At 32.0% G+C, this 24706-nt stretch overlaps 1 protein-coding gene across 1 annotated transcript in view; it reads left to right on the top strand.

Annotated features, from left to right (window-relative positions):
• The first annotated feature begins 4077 nt into the window (after positions 1 to 4077).
• LOC105194954 (photoreceptor-specific nuclear receptor) overlaps positions 4078 to 24706 on the top strand; it is a 79173-nt gene continuing 58544 nt past the window's right edge. The window contains exons 1-3 of the mRNA XM_026140534.2: positions 4078 to 4645; positions 5162 to 5319; positions 16906 to 17320. Of these exons, the coding sequence (XP_025996319.1) occupies positions 5199 to 5319; positions 16906 to 17320 (536 nt within the window). The 5' untranslated portion in view covers positions 4078 to 4645; positions 5162 to 5198. The remainder of the gene's footprint in view (positions 4646 to 5161; positions 5320 to 16905; positions 17321 to 24706) is intronic.

Here is a 24706-nt window from a genome sequence, read left to right as displayed (position 1 = left end):
TTAGTAGAAAGTATACCTCGACGGTATCAGAAAATAATTGACAATGGCAGTGATTGGATGACTTATTTATACAAAAGTGTTGTAGTATTAAGTATGTAACACGTATATAATTTTTTTCATTTTTCTTTTGTAATAAATAGTTTAAAAGTTATGTCGCTAACTTGCTAGACGTATTGTACATGTGTATATAATGTGTATGTGTGTGTGTGTGTGCGTGTGCGTGCGTGCGTGCATGTGTGTGTGTGTGTGTGTGTGTGTGTGTGTGTGTGTGTGTGTGTGTGTGTGTGTGTGTGTGTGTGTTTGTGTACAATTAACTTATAAATACAAAATAGATAAATTTGTTTATAATGAATTTTATGAATATACGCTTACTTGAAGATCAGATATTCATGAATCCAAGATAGATAATATGTTAGAAATAACACATAAACAAAATGTAAAAATAATATAAAAGATTGGTATATATAAACTTGTACTCCCTCTAAACAATTCTTTTCCACTAATCAACAATTTATATTAAACATGCTTCTAAATAAAGGACTCTTGTTAATCAGAAAATATTGCGCGCATATATATATATATATATATATATATATATATATACACATATATATATAAACACACACACACACACACACACACACACACATATGTATAAATGCACATACATTTATACATACATACGTGCATACATACATACGTATACACATTCTCTCCATTAATAGACGATGTGTAATTTCATTAATAGAATTTTGAAATTTTCAAACATGTTTGACACAAGTTCATCAATTATTCATAATTTTTTTTTTTTTTACTGAGTGCAAAAAAATCATTTAGTACCATTCATTATGAGCTATTAAGATAAGTTGATCTGATACGAAATCTAGTAATCGAGACATATACTTAAAGGCGATGAGCAGAACGGTAACTTATTCTACGTTTATATAACGAAGAAATATAAGGGTTGAACATTTACGCTACGTCTAGTCGTTATGTATGTATTTTAATAATACATACATAATTTAATAAAATATACTTATTAAAATTTACGCATAATCAGCGGAGTTAACTCACAAATGCATAATATAATTTTGTTATTAAAATTATTATTAGTATCTGATGTACGTGAAGTTTAAAATCGATTTTTCTTGCAGCTAATATATATGATATTAAACTATATGTACAAACATAAAAATATATGTGTGTATTTACATAAAACATTTTTATATTACTTTACTTTTATAAATAGATTATTCATTTAAACTTTAATATAATTAAATTTCATTAAAAATAATGTTCTTTACATACAATGTCTTGAAGAATACTTCTAAATATATAATCTCTTTTCTTTTCATTATTACGGAGGGAGCTTTTCTTAGTATGTTTTTTATGCAACACAAACCTCGCTGTTAAATATCATTATTATATCGAAGGTCATAATTTTTTTTATCAAGCAGAACTCTCTTGACGCAACACATAATCTTGTTCTACGTAGGTCGCTGTCGTAACTATGTGCTAAAAAAAATTTTTTTTCTGAGAACTCACATAGAGCAACATATATATGTCTTTATCATACATGCATGAAAATAACGCTCATCTAAGGAACATTGCACAAAAGACGAGCTAAGAAAGCAGAGGCGTGTAAATTTGCGGGATGATGCTTGAGATGTGCACACCGATCGGAGCATCCCCTTTGAGGTATTTATCGAGGGAGGAAGAGCAACTTCCTCTCCGTTGCTCGTTCTACTTTCTAGCATAGCATTAAACGAGGCGAACGAGAGTTTGATGGATGTCTCGCAAATACTCAGTTTTTAAGAAATTGATCGTAATTGTATCCTCAAAAACTTTAATCCTTCTGTAAGGATTACATAAAATCTGCGATTATATACGCATCTCTATTTCAAAGATGTCATAAGAAGCTACAGTAATTTTAACTTTGTTATGATGGTTATTGAGTAACATAAGTACACCATAATGGAAGTCAATTTACACAGCAAATGACTTATTTTAAAATTTTAAAATTTAAAACCAATTTTATATTACTCACATAGTTATTATTAACGAATAGAGAAGAAATAATTAAAGTGATGAAACAAGAAAATGGCCAGACAAATAGGAATATGATATACTACATAAATATACATATATACTTCTATGACAATATTAATTTCATAATATTGATTAAAACTTTTTATTGAAGAAAAAACATGTGTGTTTTTACGAATTGAAATATAGTGTCAGGAATTGAAAATAGAGATTAAAAAGAATTAAAAATTTGAACTATTGAAAGTTCATGATCAAATTAAATGTAATTTCTATTATATTTGTTCATACAATAATCACATTAAAGTATTTATATCATAAATACACTATAGAAAATTACAGTGTGTAATTTTAAGTATAATTTTATCATGTAAACACGTAATTTTATGTAATAAAAACATTTTTCTCTTACAATATCGATGATTGATCACCGCCACTAATACCATTTCTATCACCATAACATTAAACACATACACACACACACACACACACACACACACACACACACACACATATGTATGTCGAATATCTTGCCGTCGCATACGCGCATTGTACGTATTGCTAAGCCCACGCGCACACACGTTCCACCGTTTCTCAACCCCCGATATGCTACACAGCTTTGTATTCCCTTTTCCCCTGTAGATTGCATTTGTCTGCGTACACACATAAATACACACTGATACGTCGACATCAAGTAACTCAACTACTCTGCATTCGCGACCCTTTCTACCCCGATCCACCCCTACGGCATTGGTGGGTGGTTGGCTGCGTTTATGAGGCCGCGGGCCCGAAATTGAAAGGCATCCAGCTTCGCGAAGGGGATTACGGGGGGAGGGCATACAGCAGTCACCGACAAGCGAAAGAGCGTATCAGAGGGTAATCCTATTGGTGGACGCCGGCATCGCGACGTCCCGACGTCATTGGTTCGTCCGCAATCCGGAGGGCGTGGCGACGTCGGTCTGGAGGGGTTGTCGCATCCCTGCAACGATTACCAGAAGGCATCCAGGGGTTCACGCGACGCCAGGAATCCAGCATGGCGGCGGCGGCGGCGGCGGCGGCCCAGCAACCCCTAGTCACCGTCGAACTCTCGCCCACCGCAACTCCCGCCGCCACCATCACCACAACGATGCCGGCGTGGCGCGGCATCGGCCGTTACCGATTGCCCGCACCCACTCTCCTAGATCTCGCTCGATTTGTTCGGGAGAACACTTCAGGAATCGAAAGTTCGATCGCTCGATTAATTGCTTAACATCTACTTTTAAACATTGACTCTTGGACGTGAATAATAGAAGAGGCTTTATTGATTTCACTTTTTTGAGACATGATTGTTTGGAATTTATTTATTTAGAAAATTTTAAACTCTAGGCTAATAAATAACGCAATGTTGGAAAGTATAATTTATTGTTTACATGAATGTAGTATGTAAATTAGCATCTTCATAAATGTCTCGCTAATTCTTGCTAACACTCAACTTTCCTTTTTATTAAGTATCAAATGCGAATCTTTTGTCACAAATTATATAAAAATAAAAAAACGGTTTTTCTAAAAATAGTTTTGTTTAATCTATGAAAAATTCTTTAACTTTTATTGTTTTTAGTTCTGCTTGTATATATACAAAACACCTTGCTCTTGTAAATTATTCGATCATCTTTCAGCTAGATTCGATTAATCTACAAATTAAAAGAAAAATCTCAGCTGCTGTTTCAGCGCATCGTCATTTTTTATCCAGACGATCCGATACCGAAGCGACCCGGCAAAGAGTTTCACCGTCGCGTAGCCAACGATCAACAATTGCCCTGACGCTCAGGTAGGCGTCGTTTCCCGTGACAGCGTCTTGCTTCGGTAGGGGGTAGTTTGGTCCGGGTCGTCAGAGGTGGGAGATACCAGGCGTCATCGAAGAGGACCGAAGGGGTCGGCGCAGGCGCCTTGTCCCGACGACGGGCGTCGCGGCGAGGCGCCACGTCAAACGTGGAGGCTATAGGTTAAATCCTCCCGCTCCTCGTTTTTGTCGTTTTTCCGTCGTTGCCTCCTGATCCCGCCTTCAAAAGTGCCGGCGGACCAATCGGCGCCGGGCGTCGCTCGTCCGCTGCTTCCGACGGCACGGCAAGCGCCACGACGACGACGACGGCGGTGGCGGTGGCGGCAGCGACGACGACGCCGACGTCATCCGCGGGTAACGGCGACTTGCCCGAGAGATCCCGGATCGGGACGCCGCAGACGTCATACACCAATCCGACATCGACGAACGATCGTTTCACCTATGCATCTATCTCAAAGTGTATAATGTCGATCGCGCTCCCGTGTCAGCGTGCACTTCCGCTCGATCTTCTTCGTGATATCAAAGCACCTTTTCTCACTCCGCGTGTAGCGTAATCGTGTCGGTTTTCATCGCGCCTTTTGACTTTAGTCTTCTTTTTGGAATCGTTCAAGTGCGTCGCGTTCGCTGATATCGATAGTGATTGTTGAATTTGAGTTGAGTAGCCGTAGATTAAATCGGGTCGGGTGGTCGAAGAACTTGCTAAATTAAAGAAGATAGAAAATTCAGTGATCGGAAGAAGTGATCTACCTTTTACAATACGGATACACTGGAATCTTGAATTAAGTGAGTTTACAATAATCTTTAATTGGGCATAAGCATGTTGAAATTAAAAAATTGCGATTCTTAACAAAAAAAGATCAAGCTAATTTTCCTTTTCATTAAGATGAAATAAAAATTTGTTAGACATGAGAAATGTTTAATAAGATATTTGCATCATCAAAAAGGTTACAAAAGGTTACCTGCTGTAACGATTATTTTAAAAAGAATATTTTTTGAAATATTTTTTTTCTTACTTGATTATATAAAAATCTTAAAGAGAGAGAGAGAGAGAGAGAGAAATAAGAGTCTCCGAATTACAAGAATAAATATACCAAATGTTTGTGATATCTTGTCTAATTCGAGTTGCTGAATTAAGTCTACATCGAAATAAGTTACAATTACGGACTTATTTCACATTTCATATTAAAACGAGAGATAGCTTAACTAATCAAAAGAAGAAAACGTTTTTACATTGTTACGTTTATATGTTTTATACTTCATGTTGAAATTGATAAATTAGGGATTACGTACTGATTTTAGCGTATTTGACCGAATAACAAATGATCGAGGAGGCACAATGAATGGAGCAGCGACCGTAACGGCCACCGAAGATCATCAGCATCAGCATCAGCAAGCGCAAAATGAAACGACTTCGGAGCATCCACGGAGCCCCGCCAGTCCATTGAGCGTTAGACACGGTAAGATTACACAAAAAAGGGATACATTTACGTCGCACAAGCATACATGTAAATATATTCCCACATTTAATCTCCATTTATAACTTAATTGATTTCTAGTTTCTATGCATACAAGCTCACAATTTTAACTATCAATATAAGTATACATATATAATATTTATGTATAGTAAAGATATGTTTAATAAAGATTTGCGGGGACAAATCAAATTTATTATAAATTCGTTTAGCGATTTATTGTTACATTGTTGAATTATTAATATTATTATTATTAATCGTTGTCATGTTTCTTTACTTAATATAATATCAATGAGAGGTATAACAAGCTGTCACGTAACGCGTTATCATAACTAAATCCTTTAAATTTCAACGTGCTGTATAGCGTGTGTTAGAAGAAAGTGCATTTTTGATTGACGGAATACGTGAAGATGCACATATAATACATTGTAACGTACGTTCATAACGCGTGGAAACTAAAAATTAAAATAATTATCTAGTAGTTGATAATAAACGTATTAATTTATTAGAAGATCTTAAAAATTATATGAAGAAGGTATATCAGTCGCAGAGAGGAACCCGCAAATGTACAATTCTTTTGGAAAAATATATTTTTAGATCTTAATTCTTTTGCTGCACAGAACCTTTGCTATAGATCAGAAATAGGATATTAATTTTCTCACTGTCGCCACGACACTTCTTTCACGACGTAATGTAATGCGTAATGTAATGCGTAAACTTGCATCAGCGCCGATTTTTTTCCCTTCGCTCGTGTCGGGTCAGCTGAGATTTGATTATTCTAATGGCATAACGTCGTTGCCTACGTGTCACCCTCTTTTTCCACTTATCTCTCCCCACGACTGTAACTCGTATAAAAGTCCGTCGCTAGAGTGGATCTGTGTGCATTCTACCCGTCGCTTTGCACTGTCGGCTTTTAACGACGGATAAAAGGCAAGATTATTTTCTTTGCTCATTTGAAGCCTTTCACCAATCTTTTTCAAGATTTAACTTATAATAACCCCTTCCCTTTCTTCGAGTTTATTATAGATCATTAAAACCACACAGGTATAATTTTGGCCACAATTTGAGTTTTATTTCGGACATTGTCTTATCTAAATCTTTAAAGTAAGGTCTAAAATAAAGAGATGTGATATATTTTGCTTAAAGAAAAATATTGTATATTATATACATATATCTAAGTAAAAATATAATGTAAGAAACATAAAGTAAAAAACATGTGCGTGTGTGTTTCTTACTAATTATGTCTTGTTACTTGTGTTATGTCTTTGCAGTTTAATATTAAAAATGTTTATAATTTTAAACACTAAAAAGCTATTGAATTAAGGTTGTATTTACAAAAATACGTCTATGAAGAATGCGGCCAAATATGTATGAGGCGTATTTCTCCCATTCAATCAGAGAAATATGGGTTTCAATCAGAGAAATAGGTAATCAAATGAAAGATCTCGTTGAGATAAATACAAATATATAATTGTCAATGTTGGTCTATTTAAAGTTGTAGTTAAAACCTAGTTCTGGTTTGTAACCCATTTTTGTTTATTATTGATTAGCTTTAATCGTTTGAGCCCAGATATTCTGTATTGTTTATTTATAAATATATAAGTTTTATTTTGTATCGATTTTTCGTTCCAAAGTTATATAAGGTTTCAAATTCAAATCAGCTTTTAATTTAAATAAAATATGAAAATGTTGAAGTCTTTAAACAATCATATATGGACTCGTTTGAAAGCTTATGACTTTTATTTTCCAGTGGATAAGAAATTGCAACAAAATGTTGACAAAAACCTAAAAATCTAAACGTTTTAATTGAACTTTTTGTACATCGGGTTGGCTTTTTTACAATGAAAGTATCACGAATCGATTCCTTGTGTACAAAAACTAGAATAACATTTAAATTTGTTAGTTTAATTGTAGATAAATATATGACAGACATGATCGATGCAATGATATGCAGCTGTGCTGCACGTAATAAAAAACTGTTTTGAATTCAAAACCTTAGGAGAATCCCAAAACTACAGAATAGAAAATTGGTGCAAAATAAAACTTAGATATTAGTTTTCAACTCAACGAGATATTTCATTTGATACCTATTTCAATTCTTTACTTACTGTCTGAATTAGGAGAACATCTTGGAGACACTTTTGAAACTCAATAATTTAGTGACATTCTATGAGATTTGTGTAATAGTCAAAAATATGTACATAACTTGAGCGTTTTAATAATAATTTTTAATAATAATTTAAAAATATGTAAAAAAATTGCAGATATAATCTGATCTTACATCGTTTCTGTTGAATCGCAAAAGTTTATCCAATTTGTTTATTTTATATGCACCGAAATCTGTTCAATGACACGCGCTTTCAGTCACCGCTCAATTTTCCTTGCCAACTTTCATGTTGCAAACAGAAATGAATGTAAACTTTAGCTGTATTTTGAACTGCAGTTCAAAATTAAGGAAGTAAGCTATAGTCTAAAGATATAAAGAAAGGCTTTTTTTCGTCTTTTTTTAAAAATAATTACATCCTTTAGAAAAAAATAAAAGTTGGGCAAGTCTACCAATTGGGCACACTTTAAAGACATTAAAAAAATTTTTGTATGTCAAAATGTAAATATGTAACAATGTTGCACAACAATATAGACTCCTGTTAGAATAGGAACTTGTTTAAATAATTTTTTTACAAAATAAAAGTGGTTTAAAAATTTTTTTTATTTTGTTATATTTTGACACCTTTAAATCTCGCCCTCCGACACTAACAATTAAAAAAAAATCCTTACCTCTAACTGAAACTATTTATTTTGTAAAGCTTTTTGAAAACCGTGGCCAATCAGTGAAAATCGATCAAATTATAGATGCCGTCAGATGAAAAATGATTTTAAGAAAAACTCGTTTGAAGTTTTAATTATTTTATAATTACTATTTGTTATTTTTTGTCGTTACAAGGTGTGGCCAACACGATATCAGTAGTAACATGATTACTAGTTGTTCAAGGACTATATTTTCTAGTAAATAGCCGAGTAGAAATACATATACGAGGTTTAATAAAGGAAATACCCAGAATTTGTATTTATTTTAAAAAAATTTTTTTATTTAAAAATCTTTATTTATATTAACATGGTCTCCTTTCAAATAATTCCCATTGGATATGATACACTTAGGCCAGTGTTTTTTCTAATTTTCAAAGCATTTCTAGTACGCATTTTTTGGTACAGTTTTTAGTTTGTCCACCAATGAGATCTACATTTTCTCTATGGTCGCAAAATCTCGTCGTTTCTTCATGGTTTTTTTCAGTTTTGGGAACAGAAAGAAAACGCAGGGAGCTAAGATCGACGAACGGTGGCTGAGGAATTAATACAATGTTGTTTTTTGACAAAAACTTACGAACAAGTTGTGAATTGTAAGCAGGTGCATTGGCAAATTTGGTTGACACTTGTGATTCGTGCCCAAAATGTCAGACATAATTAATTCGCATAATTCTTCTGAAATACCAACTTCATCTGCCACTTCTCTAATATTAATTTGGCGATTATTAAGTAAGACCTCTCCGTCATCTTCACGGCCTTCTTCAAAACGTTTGTACCAATCGTAAATTGCTGTTTCCTTTATAGCAAACACACCAAAAGCTGTCTCCAACATTCCAATCATGTTACTGTATTTAATTTTATTTTTAACGCAAAATTTCATATAAATTCTTTGGCCTATTTTCACACTTTAAAAACCGCCAAGCTAACGTGCATTTTACTAGTTTGCCTGTCCAAATTCAACTACGTATCCAAAATGGCTGAAAATTTAAGTAAATGTTATAAATAGGTGCAGCAACCTCAGAAAAAATCGATCAGTTACATATTTCACACAAAATAAAAAAATGTTTTTCGAACCTTGTATATTCTTCAATCGTGTAACCGATTTGGTGCTTATTCCAGCACCGCGCATTCACTCATTAAAAGTTATAACTTGAGAAATACTTTGAATTTTATTAAAATCTTTCAGAAGCATATTTTTAAGATATCAATTTTTCGAAAAATGTAAAAAAATCACTTTTTCGAAAATTTTACTGTGTGCTAATTCCCTCCCTACCCTTTCTTAAACAAACAAGTTTACTTCTGGTGTTTTGCTCTTTATATAATTAGCGTTGTATCTGACCGTGTAATATCGATCTTTCGTAACATCAACCTACATTTATTTGAAACAAATACTCGGGAAATAGTTATTTAATATTGTATTATATTTGCCAATAATAAATATTATCGTTCCAATAACATTATTTTAATAACTTATTGTTTCAATACCTTTAAATCTCGGTAATAGATGCAAGATTCGTTGTTTTCTTTTTAAATTCTGGAACATAAATATACATACATTTTTGCAACGGTGCTGCTTTTCAGATTCTTTGTAAGAGTTTGTTTTAAATCATGTCTGTTTTAAAACTACAATTTTGTTCAAATTATTGACAAAATTAATTTATAATATTTTTCTTTCGATAAAAATAAGGCATACTCATTGCATTCGCAATGCGTTAACGATTAGTTGAAATTAGCACAGAATGTGTCGAAAAAGGAGAATAAACCTCTTTTTTATCTCTCTAACTAACGCAACCCCTGGCGCCCACTTACAACGACCCCCTCTTTTCTCGATGATCCCATAATACGAGGGCGCAGGTGGCACCTTGCCATCCGCCAGCATTGATATGCTAATGAAATTTGACGCCCCTGCTTTTGCGTGCGTTACTCTCGGCACGGGTAGCTTATAGCGGGTGTGTATTTTATATTGGACTATCATTTTTCTCCTTTCAGAGAGAGAGAGAGAGAGAGAGAGAGAGAGAGAGAGAGAGAGAGAGAGATAGAGAGAGTTGACCCCGCGCGACCGACAGATTGCACCGCAACAAAATTTGATTAGTCTAATGCCATAATTTGCAAGCATGTATATGTGTACGAATTTTTAAATATATATACATATACAATATATAATTACATATTAAAACACACACACACACACTCACACACACCCAGGCGCGCACGCACGCACGCATACGCGCGCGCGCGCATATATGCAAGTATATGCACATGTGTGTGTGTGTGTGTGTGTGTGTGTGTGTGTGTGTGTGTGTGTGTGTGTGTGTGTGTGTGTGTGTGTGTCTATGTAAATATATAAATATACACACATATATATGAAACTAACTTGAAAATAAAATTTGCTGAAAAAAATCTTGTTGCATTATTTAAAATTCTTTTACATGATTATTTTGATAGTTGAACATTAAATTATTTTTTTTATTTGTATATCTAGCTAACTTTTTAGATATTATTTACAATAAAATTATTTTTGTCGTACAGGTACGCTTTAAGCAAAGCGGTTTCCTAAATCACATCTTTCGCGGAATATTATAGGAAAGCTTATAACAAATTACAATAAAAGACACCGAAGTGTACTCTCAAATTGTCAAGTAATCAACTTATTAGTGGGCTAATAAGAGTAACCGCGGTTGTTGGTGCGCAGAATTAACAACTTTATTAATTTAAAATCCGACGTTTTGACTCAGCTTCGAGTCATCTTCAGCTACAGTTCCTTCTCTCTTGAGTACAGTTACATACGTTTGCTTTTGCGAGGTGCTCCCCGTCTAAACAATTCACCGGTTAGGACCCACGAACAATTTTCATGGGAAGATTAACTTTTCGCCACTTTATAGATCATTAACGTTGACTTTTTAATCTCTTGTTAGAAATCTTTGTTAAACATTGTATCCACCGCTCTCCCACCGTAGACCGCATGATTATGACATTGTTACATAGAATACCGATTGTATATTATATTGTTGTTTACTGTTGGACGAAATCGTCATAAATCGTTTGCATTGAACAGATCCTTCGCTATTCTGAAGATTGAATCAACGTATTAAAATACACTACAGTAATCGACAGGATTAAAGGGTGTATGTTAACGAGATCGAAAAGTCCGTACGCTGATACAAAGTCACGTGAGTTGAATTAATAAGATTGACATCGGCCGCCTGTCCCGACGTGATTTGATAACGATCAGTAGCGACGCGATAGTCGGATTATCCGAACAGTAATATTCGAAGATAGTAATAAGATTTGGAGTTTAAAAGAGGTTTGTCGAGAGAAAGAGAAATTTTGGTAATTCAAGAGAGTGTTTCTTTTTGTAACGACGAAGTTACTGTAGCTGCTGGCACCCCACGAAAATCGCTATTCTTCCTTCCCCGAAGGCTTACCGGGTGGATCGCGAAGACAAACAGTATTTACATCGGGAAATGAGTTTGGAAAAAGCTCAGAAAGTAAGAACAGTCGAATATATAAATATTTATATCGAATGAATGAAGGGATCGCGACGATCCTGGTGTAACACGCGTCGTGCAACACGCGTCAATCTCTTACGCAAAATTGCTTCAATAAAAAATTCCGAAATTAATTGCAAATATACTTTTTGGAAATGTATTTCCACAATATCATATTAACAAATATAAACCAGGAATCTTTATAACTACGTCAAATGCATTCTCAAATCTTCATTTAGTGCAAGTATACAATTATCATGTCGCAATTAAGGATGTTTTGGTTATATAATATCAGATAAAAATTATCGAAATTTAAAAACTACAAATTTCTTAAATTTAGTCTTTTTTTCTAATCAATGATAAACAAATTTTGATGACTGCTCAATTCCTGGCCTTAAAAGTTGAAAAGAATAAAATAATATATAATTTGGCTTCTAATGCAGCATAATGACCATATTTTGCTGTAGTTTTAGGTAAACAACTTTTAAATGAGTAAGTTCAAATAAACTTTTGCGTGAGTCTTTATTATAATTTTATTAATATTTAAAAAATCAACGCTAATTTCTCATTAAGTTTGTAAATAAATACCACAAAATGCAATTTTATATAAGAATCAAGAAGAAGCAAAAAATTAAATTAGCTTTTAAACCTCTAAGAGAATTATGTTCCAATTTTACACAGACATTCAAAGGTAACAATGGAATAATCTGTGAAATTTGTATACTCTTGTTTGTACATTAATGCTCTGAGATATGATTCTCAGATTTATTGTATAGTCGCAAGCGTGCTTCAATCAAATTCCACTTTCCTAAAAGCACGAGTGCAGTTCTAAAAATTGACACCAAAAAGTGTGCAACGAAAAAGATGAGGTTCTCGAATGCTCGAAATGCAACGCATTGCCAATACGGTAAACAGGTTTTAGCGGAAAAGTCGCGTGCGCTATAGCGATGAACATCTGCGTGATCAACGAAATGCGATTTCGTTTCTCTACTTGGCTCGACTTTATTAGTCACGCCGGTATCCTCAGTGAAGCGTGAGATCTCGCCGGAATCGTATTTGTCGACCGGCCCCAAACTCGATCGAAAACTCGTTTCGGCCTCGTTAATGCCGCGTCAGATAAAATCCATTCGAGAATTACCATGTGGATTGACAATGGGATGATGTAAAAGTAGCTTCTGTGCGCGAAACGACTTCGACGCGGTTGTTTAAGTATAATCGCTGTGAACAGTTAGAAATCAAGCATCTTTGACAGTCGTAAATTTAAATATGTTTTATCGTTTGCTAATTTCAATTTTAAGGATGCATTACACTTATATTCAAAATAATGGAAAAATTATAGATTATCCTATATTCTATGTTGTATTTGAAAGTACTTACTTTAAATAAAAAATTTTACAACAATTTTGTATCTTATAAATTATTTCAATAAAAAATAGAAATGTGTGAAAATGTACTTAAGGAATAATGACAAAAATCTAAATTTTTTTATATAGATATTTTAAAATAATTTATACAAAATTATATCATAACGCAGAGATAAATTGTTATGTAAATAGATAATATTTATTTATTTATTAATTTACTGATTAACTAAGCTCAAAATATCAATAAAATTTCAAATTATCTTGAACATTAAAGTATTTATAGAAAATTAAGATTTTTGTCATTTTGTTTTAAAATAATTTAATTTTAAAATGTAAATAAACTATAAAAATGTATGTACTTGTTAATTAAGGATATAATGCCATTCGTATAACTTTTGTATGTATATTTTAAATTTATTTAAAGTGTATGTTAACGTATTTCTTATTTCAATTTACTTTGTAAGACGAACGAAGAATCTTTAATTGAAATCAATAATTTATTCTTCATAAAAATATATTTTATATTCTAAAAAAGTCTTGAAAAAATCTATTATTCTCTTAAGTATTCATATTGAGATATGTGTTATAAGATATATTATATCGAAATATATATACCGTCATGAAATCTAATCATTGTTACAAGATTTGTTATTCCGATAAAAAAAGAACGAAAAAATCCTTTAGAATTATTCTTGTCGAAGGTTATGAAAGGATTTCTAATTCAGATTTCCGATTACCAATTCAAGATGTTATTGATCGCCAATTGATTACCTACAAAGTGGTTCGCGTGATCTTCATGGCGATCCACAACGATAAAGCGTTAGAGAATGTGCGTAACTATTTCATGTGCGATCGCAATGTTCGACAACCCTCTTTCTCCGAAATCAATTAAGAATGTGGCAGGGACTTTGCGACCTGCTCTAGTTGGGGTTAGCCACCCAAACGTGCAAAAGAGATTTCTGAGATTAAGCCGAAAGTAACGGCCGGCTGATCGAAATGAAAACGTCGAACTGATTGTGGAAAAATGATCGTAAATCTCGAGTCTTTCATCGTATCGCCAAGAAAGCGATTCTGCGATCGAAAAAGATAATGGATTACCACAATCAGATATGATATTGCAACTGGGGAGAGACGATCCCATTTTATTTTTTTCTGCTGATTGCGATATCGCGATATTGAGATCTATAAAAAATTTTATGGATTTTTATTCAAAATAAAATAATTACATAATATTATAATAAATTAAACTAATTTATATACTTTTCACGAGATTGTAAAAAATTGTAAAATTAAAAATTGTTGTATTTATATTTCATTGAGAATGTAATGGATTAAATTAATAGAAATATGTAAATGCTATAAGTATAATTCAGCTAAATTGAAGCTCGTTATAATTAAAACTGTAATTAAAGTTATAATCACAGATAAGCGTGAGGTAATTTAACAATCGAGCGATATTTTCAATTAAGTTGTGCAAGGATCAAACTAATATTATTAATAATTTCAATTTCATTTTACATTTGTATTTTGCATGCAAATACCTCTACAAATGCTTTCAATAAAAGTACGAAATCATTCGACGTTTTAGTTTGTAATAAAGAAATTTTAAACCAACGTTAAATGATAATGGCATTTTCATCACTTTTGGTGTTCGTAATCCTGAAAAAAAATCGAAAAACACTGTGATAATATTTTCGTTGAATCACAATCATTGCAATTGTGCAAAGTTTGGAATAAGATTACGAGAAAAAAAATTCATGAGTGCTGACAATGCTGAAAAATACGATAATAATTTATTGATTGTGTATTATCTTGATTTGATTTTTTTTTTCTTCTCAGAAATGTTTTTTCCTAATTCGTCATTTATATTGAAACGATATATATATTTTGTGTATGTGTGTGTATGTGTGTGTGTGTGCGCGCGCGCGTGCGTGCGTGTGTGCGTGCGTGCGTGTGTGCGTGCGCGTGTGTGTGTGTGTGTGTGTGCGTGCGTGCGTGTGTGTGTGCGTGCGTGCGTGCGTGGTGTGTGTGTGTGTGTGTGTGTGTGTGTGTGTGTGTGTGTGGTGTGTGTGTGTGTGTGTATCAATAAGATTTGAACACGGGTCTTTGGTACAGATACAGAGCAGTTATAAACACAACTCTCTGAGTTATGATAACTATTTAGACAAACTACAGTTTATAATAAATGTTTAATAATAGTAATAGTAACGGGACCAGATGGAACTAATATCAGTTCTTATATACGTCACCTAGAATTAAAGAATTCCTGTGTGACTTCTGCCAAATGTTACGAATTAAAAATACGTATAAACAAGTTCGAACTCGTGACCTATTACTTAGAAATCTGTCATTTTTATATAAAGCCATACAATACCATAAAAAGTATGAATATACGTCACAAAATTTATATCTGTAATTACAAATCTATATTATATCTATGTACAGAATATCTCTAAATTTGGTGGAATCAAACTTTATAGATATTTTGTGTAAAAATATAATATAAACTGTTTCATATATTTCACGGAAACAATTCAAAATTATGAAAAACGACAAAACATGTTTGATTTTGGGGTGTTCTTTTGAGGAAATTGAGAGATAAAGTAGTTTTTCGAAATTATCGGACATGTGTATTTAACAGTTTTTCATAATTTTAAATCATTTCCAAAATATCGAAGGGCAAGAACAGACTTTATAAATGCCATAAATATTATATATGTATGTACGTACATACGTATATATATAAAACATATATGTATGTGTGTATATAACGTTAAGATGTAATTTAATATTCTATATCTATATACAAGTACCTATATAATGTGGCCGAATTTTCCATACAAACTTTAATAGTATGTTCCATGAATGTATGTTCTTTTAACATAAGGTGTTTAATAAATCAAGTATTTACTAAGCATTTATTGTTTAAAATGACACAAAATAAACATCAAGTGACATATTATATGTAATACATTTGGTGAGGTTTATTTTATCCTTTTTTTTAGTAGCATTTGAAACAAATAAATTCAATATTACATCAATGATAAGCTTTTATTAACATGAAAGAACGAATTATAAAATGCAAACTAACATGAAAAATTATTTCTTGCAGATTTTATTTATTTAATTTTTTTTGCAATTTCAAGTGTTTTGAAGATTACATGTTTCATATTTTTTAAAAATAGTGTAAATAAGGTCAGTAAAAACGAGCAAAGATTTGGGTGTTGAACATAAATAATATCTCTTTAATTTAGAGTTGAACACATAATTTTGTCTGTATACTTTCTCTATATCTAACAAATGTAATTATTTTGTAAATAACAAAACGTGGAATAACTTTTTACAATACTTGAAAAAAACGGTTTTGCTAAAATATTTAAAAGTTTAGATGAATACAAGTCTGAAAATAATTTTGTTATATCATTAAATTATAAGTTTGAAATTTGGATCGATAAAATTGTCAAACATAAATATGAGATGGCCTATAACGGTCACAGCGGATTTGTTGAATAATAATTTTTACAATCTCAGGCATTAAAAAAATTGTTACTGAGCACCAAAATTCGCTATGACTGATATAGGTCATCTCATATTTACGTGACAAAATATGTAAGATCAAACTTAAACTAATTGCTATTATAAAACGTTAAAATTTTTTGCAACATTGTTTATCATGTATTAACATCCTTCATAATTACTTTGACGATAACAAAATCTTTCTCAAATTTATATTTAGGTAAATTTGTAGATACTTTAGTAAAACCATGCATTCTCTTCCGTGTAGATATACATTTTATTCTTTTGAAATGTTTTGAAGTGTTTTGAAATATTTTAATATAAAACGTTTCACCTATCCATATGTAATGCAACAAATCTCTATTATAATAATAAATAATTGAGCAAATCTCGATTTTCAGACTCCGGTGAAAGCAGTGTCATTTCCCCGGGTCTACCAGAGCGTTACAGTCCGCTGGGAGCAACAGGATCGACGTCCAGCCACGATCCTTATGCCTCTCGGTCGGTCCAAGAATGCCCGGTACCCCTTTGCAGAGGAATGCCCACAGACTTTCCTCTGGCTCGATCACCGTATTTAACTGCACTTGGAAACGGTCACCCGCATTTGCTGGGTCAAGTGCAGCATCAGCAGCAGCAGCAGCAGCAGCAACAGCAGCAATCGCAGCAACCACAGCATGGCAGCAAACCGCCGCGTAGCCTCGGACTGATATGCGTTGTCTGTGGTGATACTAGCTCCGGCAAGCATTATGGAATACTCGCTTGCAACGGTTGTAGCGGCTTTTTTAAAAGGAGTGTTCGACGGAAGCTGATATATAGGTAAGTTGAAATTTCAATAATTGGAACATGCTGTATAGATCATTTTACTGTCGTTCTAAACTAAAAGTGTCCAACTAGCTGCATGCATATCACTAAATGGCAAAAGCGTTTTCAGCGGCCTCAAGAAGCACGCTGCTAGGGAAAAATTGCAAACAAATTTAAAAGCCCAAGTAAAAATTCATTTTGAAAATAGTTTGTAATATTTTAATCTACTTTGCTTTGTAATGATCTACTTTAAAACGAATGTAAGACGTTTTTAAAGAAATGAACTCAGACAGTGAGCACAGTGAATTCATTAAGTATTCTTCAAGCTTTCTGAATTGTAATTCTTTAGAAATTTATAGATGATCACAAAAAAAATATTTCAGAAGTTACATGTATCATGTTTTAAATTCCTGACAACTTCTTAGAACATTTATATAGAGTTCCCTTTTTATTAACAATATTCTTTATGAATTCAAGGAGAATAGTGCTTAGAACAGATAAAAGACTACTAAATACTCGGTAAACACCAACTAATAGTAACATTACATACATTAATATTATAATTTACCACTCAACAAGTAAATGTTACATATATAATATATATAATACATATAATTATAACAATTATATATACGGTATCTGATCATTATTAACACAACGCTTGTATAGAGGTAGAACAGATTAAACTCAGTAGAAAAATTTTATACCATTTTGCAATTTTTAATAATTATTAATTTATAAAGATAGTTGAATTTGCTTAGTCTACCGTCAAATGTAAGCGCGCTGAAAGATACCGCCATTCATCATTATTAAGTGCACGAGAAGGTGTTGGAGATACTATGCCATTTACGCATAATCAATGTCGCTTATAATCAGTTGCCACATTCCTGCCAGCAACGATCTTTGCTAGACAGTTATATTTCGCCGCGCTTATATTTGGCCGGGCAAATTCGGTTATCTTCATAAATTAATAACTTCTTAATTATTGCAAAAATTGCAAAATAGAATTTTTCTATTTAACTTGGTCTGTTCTAAGCAAACGTTGTGTTAATAATTATCAGACACCCTGTATGATAATTACATGTTAAGAAGCAAATTATACCGTTATTATATGTAATGCTATTGTTAGTTGGTGTTTAATGTGTAACAAGTTTCTTCTAAATAAAAAAAATTAAAATACATTTTGTTTCATTGAGGGAATTGTATAGTATATAAGAAAAAGTGAATAAGGCTTATTACTTTAATTTAATTAATTTTCCTTAAAGAATAAACTTTGTTTTTTATATGCAGTACATTTTTTTATACATATACATATAATATATTCTTCACTTACATTTATTACATGCTGTTTAACATTTTTAGGGTATACAGTTGTGTTGAATATTATACTGATTGCATTGTAAACATTCATTCTCTCACTTTTCATTCCCAAGATGAAATGCAGAAATGATTAGACACTGACTGAAATAAAAGAGATTGTAATCATAAATTAACTTACAAACTGAAAATTAAAAAAAAAATAATAATTTAATTTAAACTTATTAAAAATTAAACTTACGATCGTAATGAATTTCTTATATACATATATATAAATATATATATATATATATATATATATATATATTATTATTATATATGTATGTATGTATGTATGTATGTATGTATGTGTGTATATATATATATATATATATATATATATATATATATATATGTATATATATATATATATATATATATATATATATATATATATATATATATACATATATAAAATCCTTCCATATATTATAATATGATTTATTAAAGTCTTCAGAATAAGCAGTTGTTTCAGCGATGACTTCATCATTTGATGAAAATTTTTTTCCCGCAAACCTTCCCGCATTTCTTTATATTAGGAAACAAATAATTCTAAGTACTAAGAAAGTACTAAATGTGATAAATATAAAGAATGCGGAAGGACCTCGTATCGTGATAAATATAAAGAATGCGGAAGGACCTCGTAGCGAACAGTTTTATAAAGATACTTGTTCGCTCTTTTGAATTAATGCTAAGCAATTGTGGCACGCATCTTGCAAACAATTTTCTCACATGTCAATAATCACTAAAAATATGGTGCATCCAATCATTTGAGATGCCCGTTATCTTAACAATCTTGCGTGTACTTTCAAACTTTTGTCTTCCATTACATTATCATGAATTTTTTGCTAGTTTCTGCAATTGTAACTTCAACAAACCGTCTAGAATGTTCTGTGATGTTTATGCTCGTATGACCACTTCGAAAATTATTTGTAAACTGTACTAATCGATGGAACATTTGATTTTTTCCTGTACTATTTCATCTTTCAGAATATGTTTGGTCCTACACAAAATTATCTTTCATCAATTTTTCACCTAATCCAAACTTGATCGACTCAAACAACTGCCAACCACATAATAATGAATGCATTTACCTGAAACTTGGTGTATATTCTTAGTGATGCCGAAAACTAAGAAAGTTGTAACAATTGCATTATAGACGCCATCTCTTGACTTTGCATGCAGCCTTTTTATATTTAATGTTAAATTGTCTTAATATATAATATTCAATAAATCAACTTATTAATTATTCAATACATCAACTTATCTACTTATAAATTGTTCTCTGCTGATGTATTTCTCTTTACTGAGTGCCTCCGATGTCCTCAGGGAAATTCTCGCAAAACGCAATAATATTTTTGATAAGTTAACCTGATCTTTGTCTTCTTGAACACGCAAGATCGGGCTGAAGCAAATATCCGGGTTGTGCGGTTCAATCATATTTTCATTCGAGAATTCTGACATTGCAGACTATTTAAATACAAATTAGGCTTTAAATTCACGCGTGGCTTTATATGCGCAAATTTTTGGTAGAGCGATAATACTGAATAGTTAGGTTAGGCTTAATTAACTCGCTAGTTGAGAAAAGCGAAAAGATTTCGTTATTTAGATGACGATTACGACCGGTCGCGGCAGACTCGCAATCTTCTTCATCTTGTTGACAAAGTCTTACTTCGATTCAAGCTGCACTAATACCATCAGATGCTCGAAGTAAATGATGGGAAAAAGGGCTTCACGTAGCTCTCTCAGATAGAACTTCAGCACTCCGGTGACGCCGTTGATGTCCGAGGCATCGATGACATCCGCAAGTAAATCCTTGCCACACTCGAATCACTCACGGAAGTTGTTAATTTTCACCTGCAAGCCTGATACGCAGAAGATACTCTGGTAGTGCAATCCGTGCAGATTGCAAATGCAGCTCTTCAAGATAGCTGCACGAGAATGGATATTACACATGCGTACTTGTAATTGGTCCTCATGAATTATCAAAGTATTCAAAGTACTAATTCATACAGCACTGAAAGATTGGAGAAACATTGCATAAACCTTACATTGAAACATATTGTAACATTGCATAAACGTTGCAAAATGTGTCTGCAATGTTACTACAAGGTTGCAGCAACGTTCAAATGAACGCCCTGCGAAATCATTACAATGTAAGGTTATAGTTACGGTGTAATACATACGGTGTGACAAATGCATTGATATTATTAACATAGATATGTATTGTATATACACACACATAAAAGTACTATATCTGTACCAAATTGCTTCATATACGCGATATAAACAAGAATATTAAATTTGCTACTAATACTTATTATATCAAAGTCAGTATAAACCTACAAAATGCCTTCTCACACAAAGTACGGTGCATGTTCACTATGCATTTTGTAATTTCGAAAATTTTGTAACGTTTCTGCAACATTGTTGGAACATTTTGATGAAATATTATTATTTTATATTTTTTCAATTTTACATTACAACTTGAAATGTTGCGAGGTTTCTGAAATGTTACTGGAAGCTTCGATGTTTGAGAATTTAGACTAATTCTTTAGATATTTATTTTTTTTCTAATTTTATATGTATCCTTTAAAATGAATGCATTTCATTTCTGTGCTGTCTGGAAACTTTATTAAACAGTTTTCTGTTTTGAATGAAAAAGAAAATAGTATAAGTAAGAATATGATTTTTTTTGCTTAATTTTGTAACGGAATGGTACACTAAAGGTTTGGAACATAACCTCTATAATGATAAAAAGTTTGATCACTTCTATTCTAGATAATAGATTCTTTTTTATTGTTTAAAATTGAAAAATTCATAGAATAAATAGGATTCGCATAGGAATAAATTGGAACATCGAAATTTCTTAATTTTGGTTTTAAATTAGATCTGTTATAACTGAATTTGAATATATAGAAACATATGCGACAACATTCACGTACGGTTAGTTGCGGCTTCAGAAGTTTCCGTCAAATGAGCTCAGATTGATTTAATTTAGGCAACAGTTAACTTGTCTACTGCATTTACACTATTAACATTGCATTTATACCGAGAGTATGATTGGGATTAATTATACTGTGTGGCAAGTTTCAACTTTTATTTAAACCGTAAATTAGACAAATAATGTTATTTTTATAGATTTTTTATTATTAAAAACGAATCTGCACACAAAATTGTTCACGTGACATTTTTGAGAAAATTGGATATAAAATTGTCAGAAATAGACTTTTGGATACTTTTAAGTTGAGTAGCTTAAAAATGTGGTACGACAGAGAAATTTCTTTTAAGGATTTGTTTCAGCGATCAAACATTTATAAAAATCACCTATTGTATTAACTGTTTTATGCAAATTAAGACTTATAACTATAAATTACAAGAAAGGAACGGTAATAGTCCGCTTATGCAATTTAAATATTCACCCGCACATAACGATTTCTAAGGTCGCTAATTGTAAATGTATGGAAAATTTATCAAACATAAATATCTGAACTATCATTATTTAAACAATGTATGGAAAATTTGATTTTAATAAAAACTATAACATCACTGAATTCTAAAGGAAAAATATGTATAAAGAAAAGTACATAGAAAAAAATACATATAAAGAAATATACATAGAATAAATACTGTATTACATTTTTCGTTTGCAATCCTATTTATTTAAACAATGATTGTTTATACATGTTATATTTAACAATTTTAATCATAGATGCATAATCGACAAATTGTTATATGCAAGTGATTATTTAAATTGCATAAGTATAATTGTCTTTTTTTCTTTCAATCCATAAATGTAAATATTGCATAAAGCTTTTGTAATAGATAAATTTTATTGCTTTTTATCGCTGAAAAAAAAATTGTAAAATTACTTTATCACGTCACATTTTTGAGCTATTTTAACTTAAAAGTACCAAAAAATGCTCTTTTCTGCATCTTTAAGTCAAATTTTCTTTAAAATGTGGTAGAACAATTTCATTAAGCGATTTATTTTTAGTGACAAAAAATCTATAAGAATTATTTTGTCTGGTTTGTGATTTAAAATTCATCGCACAATGTTTCCAGCAAACAAAATGATGTCACATAATGCCTCAATAATATCTTAACGTCTCTATCGGCTAAGACATCATTGAAACATCATTGAAACATCATTTGATATTATCTTTTCCGCTGAGTTATTATTTATTTAACAATTTCTTAATATAATTCTAATGCAACGTAACAAATAATAGAGATGTATAGTCGTTATAAATAGCAAAAAAAATTCTAAAAATGTATTGTAATTCTCTCGAATTATAAAATAAATTCTTTTTTCGCGTCATTTCTATTTTATGTCATTAATTCTGATTAAAATAAATTATTTTTATCTCTAGTTCTTTTTCAAATACATCAATATAAAAGGAAACCATTTATAATATATAACAATTTACAATAAAATTTCTTCCTACTTAATTTCGAAGAGATTATATTAATTCATAAAAAATTTAAAAAAACTGGTTCTTTAATTTTTTTTTGAATTTACAATAATCATCTGTACTATTTGGAGTCTTTATGGTTTGGAATGAGAACAATTTTAATCCATTAAATTTGATAAAAATGCGATTTCTTTTTCTATGAAAAGATTGTATGATAGAAGAATGATATAGAGTAAAGTACTGCATGAGAACGGATAACAATATTTGTTACGATCAAACATCCCTCACGCGCGATAGTTTATCGACGCACTCGTTAACAGTCCGGCAACTCAATCCGTGACAGGGAAAGAATTGTAAGCCGCGAATAGTATCGACTGCGGCTTTCAAAGACCGTCGGGCACGACGGTCACTTTGCATTTCGGTCACGAAGCCGAGTCTGTTCATTTTTCAAAAAGCACACTCGCATGGAGGGTTAATAGCTCGCGTATCGAATGCTGCGCGCGCCTGCGTGTATCCGACGTGAATCGAGCGAGACAAGCGATACCGGGACGGCCGATTCCAACTCGCGCGCGCAAGAGGGATTCGATGGAGATGGATGGTCGTTCCCGGGGGACAGTAATAGTTTCTCGTACGAGCCACCGGCTTTACCACCGGTTTGGCTACCCGATCGTATAACTCGTCGTCGATACGGCAACGGCGGCGGTAGAGGCAGCTCTTGGGTTAGCTCTCGATGAGCCCCCAGCGGATTCGACATTATACCATCCACGTTGTGGCCCGGCATTAGGATGAGTTCACTCAACTTGGCCCACATGGCTCCGCTTGATGCTTATAACTCGATATTAACCCTGGATGACACGAGTAGCCATCGATAACCTTCATCTTCAATTTCTACATGATTCTATTGTAAAAATATGAAAAATTGGCACATAACTCTTTCGGATTAATTAAAAAAGTTGTTTGCAATTATATAGTGAAAATTAAGTTAACAATAAGATTGAAATTTATATATCTTTTCACCTAGATAATTCAAAATATGGACATAAAATATTTTAAAATATCTTTAAAACGTTATATAATATATTCTTTAAAAGATGTTTAAATTATGTCTTTAAAACGTTTTAGATTCCGATTTTAGACATGATACTATCTGAATAGTTATAGATTTTCTCTCAAATTTGAATTTTGCTCCTGAGGATTTTTGAGAGGTTACTTAAAAAGTATAGAGAAATTTTAGGGAGGAGGAGGGAATATAAAGAAATTTATAATATTTTTTAGGAACTGCAATTGATATATATATATATATTAGTTTTTTATTATATTAAAGAAAAAAGATGATATTATGACCACCCATTTACATTTCATACAATAACTTTGCTAATAATCATTATGTAATATTAAGGGGGGAACCTACTTTAAACAGCCGCTCCTTCTCGATTAAAAAAAAAAGATATGGCAAAATTGATTGAATGTAGACAAAGTATACGGTAATGTTTACTGTTTAAACTAATTAAAACAATTTTTTTGATGTTGAAAAATTTCAAAATGGTGGCACAGCAGCTGCTTGAAGTTGACTCCTTAAATTTGCGCCGGAAAACGCCGAGGTCACAAAATTAATGTGAAACAAAAATTT

This window comes from Solenopsis invicta, chromosome 10, assembly GCF_016802725.1.
Source record: "Solenopsis invicta isolate M01_SB chromosome 10, UNIL_Sinv_3.0, whole genome shotgun sequence".
Classification (NCBI taxonomy): Eukaryota; Metazoa; Arthropoda; class Insecta; order Hymenoptera; family Formicidae; genus Solenopsis; species Solenopsis invicta.
This window is presented reverse-complemented; position numbering and strand designations above follow the sequence as displayed.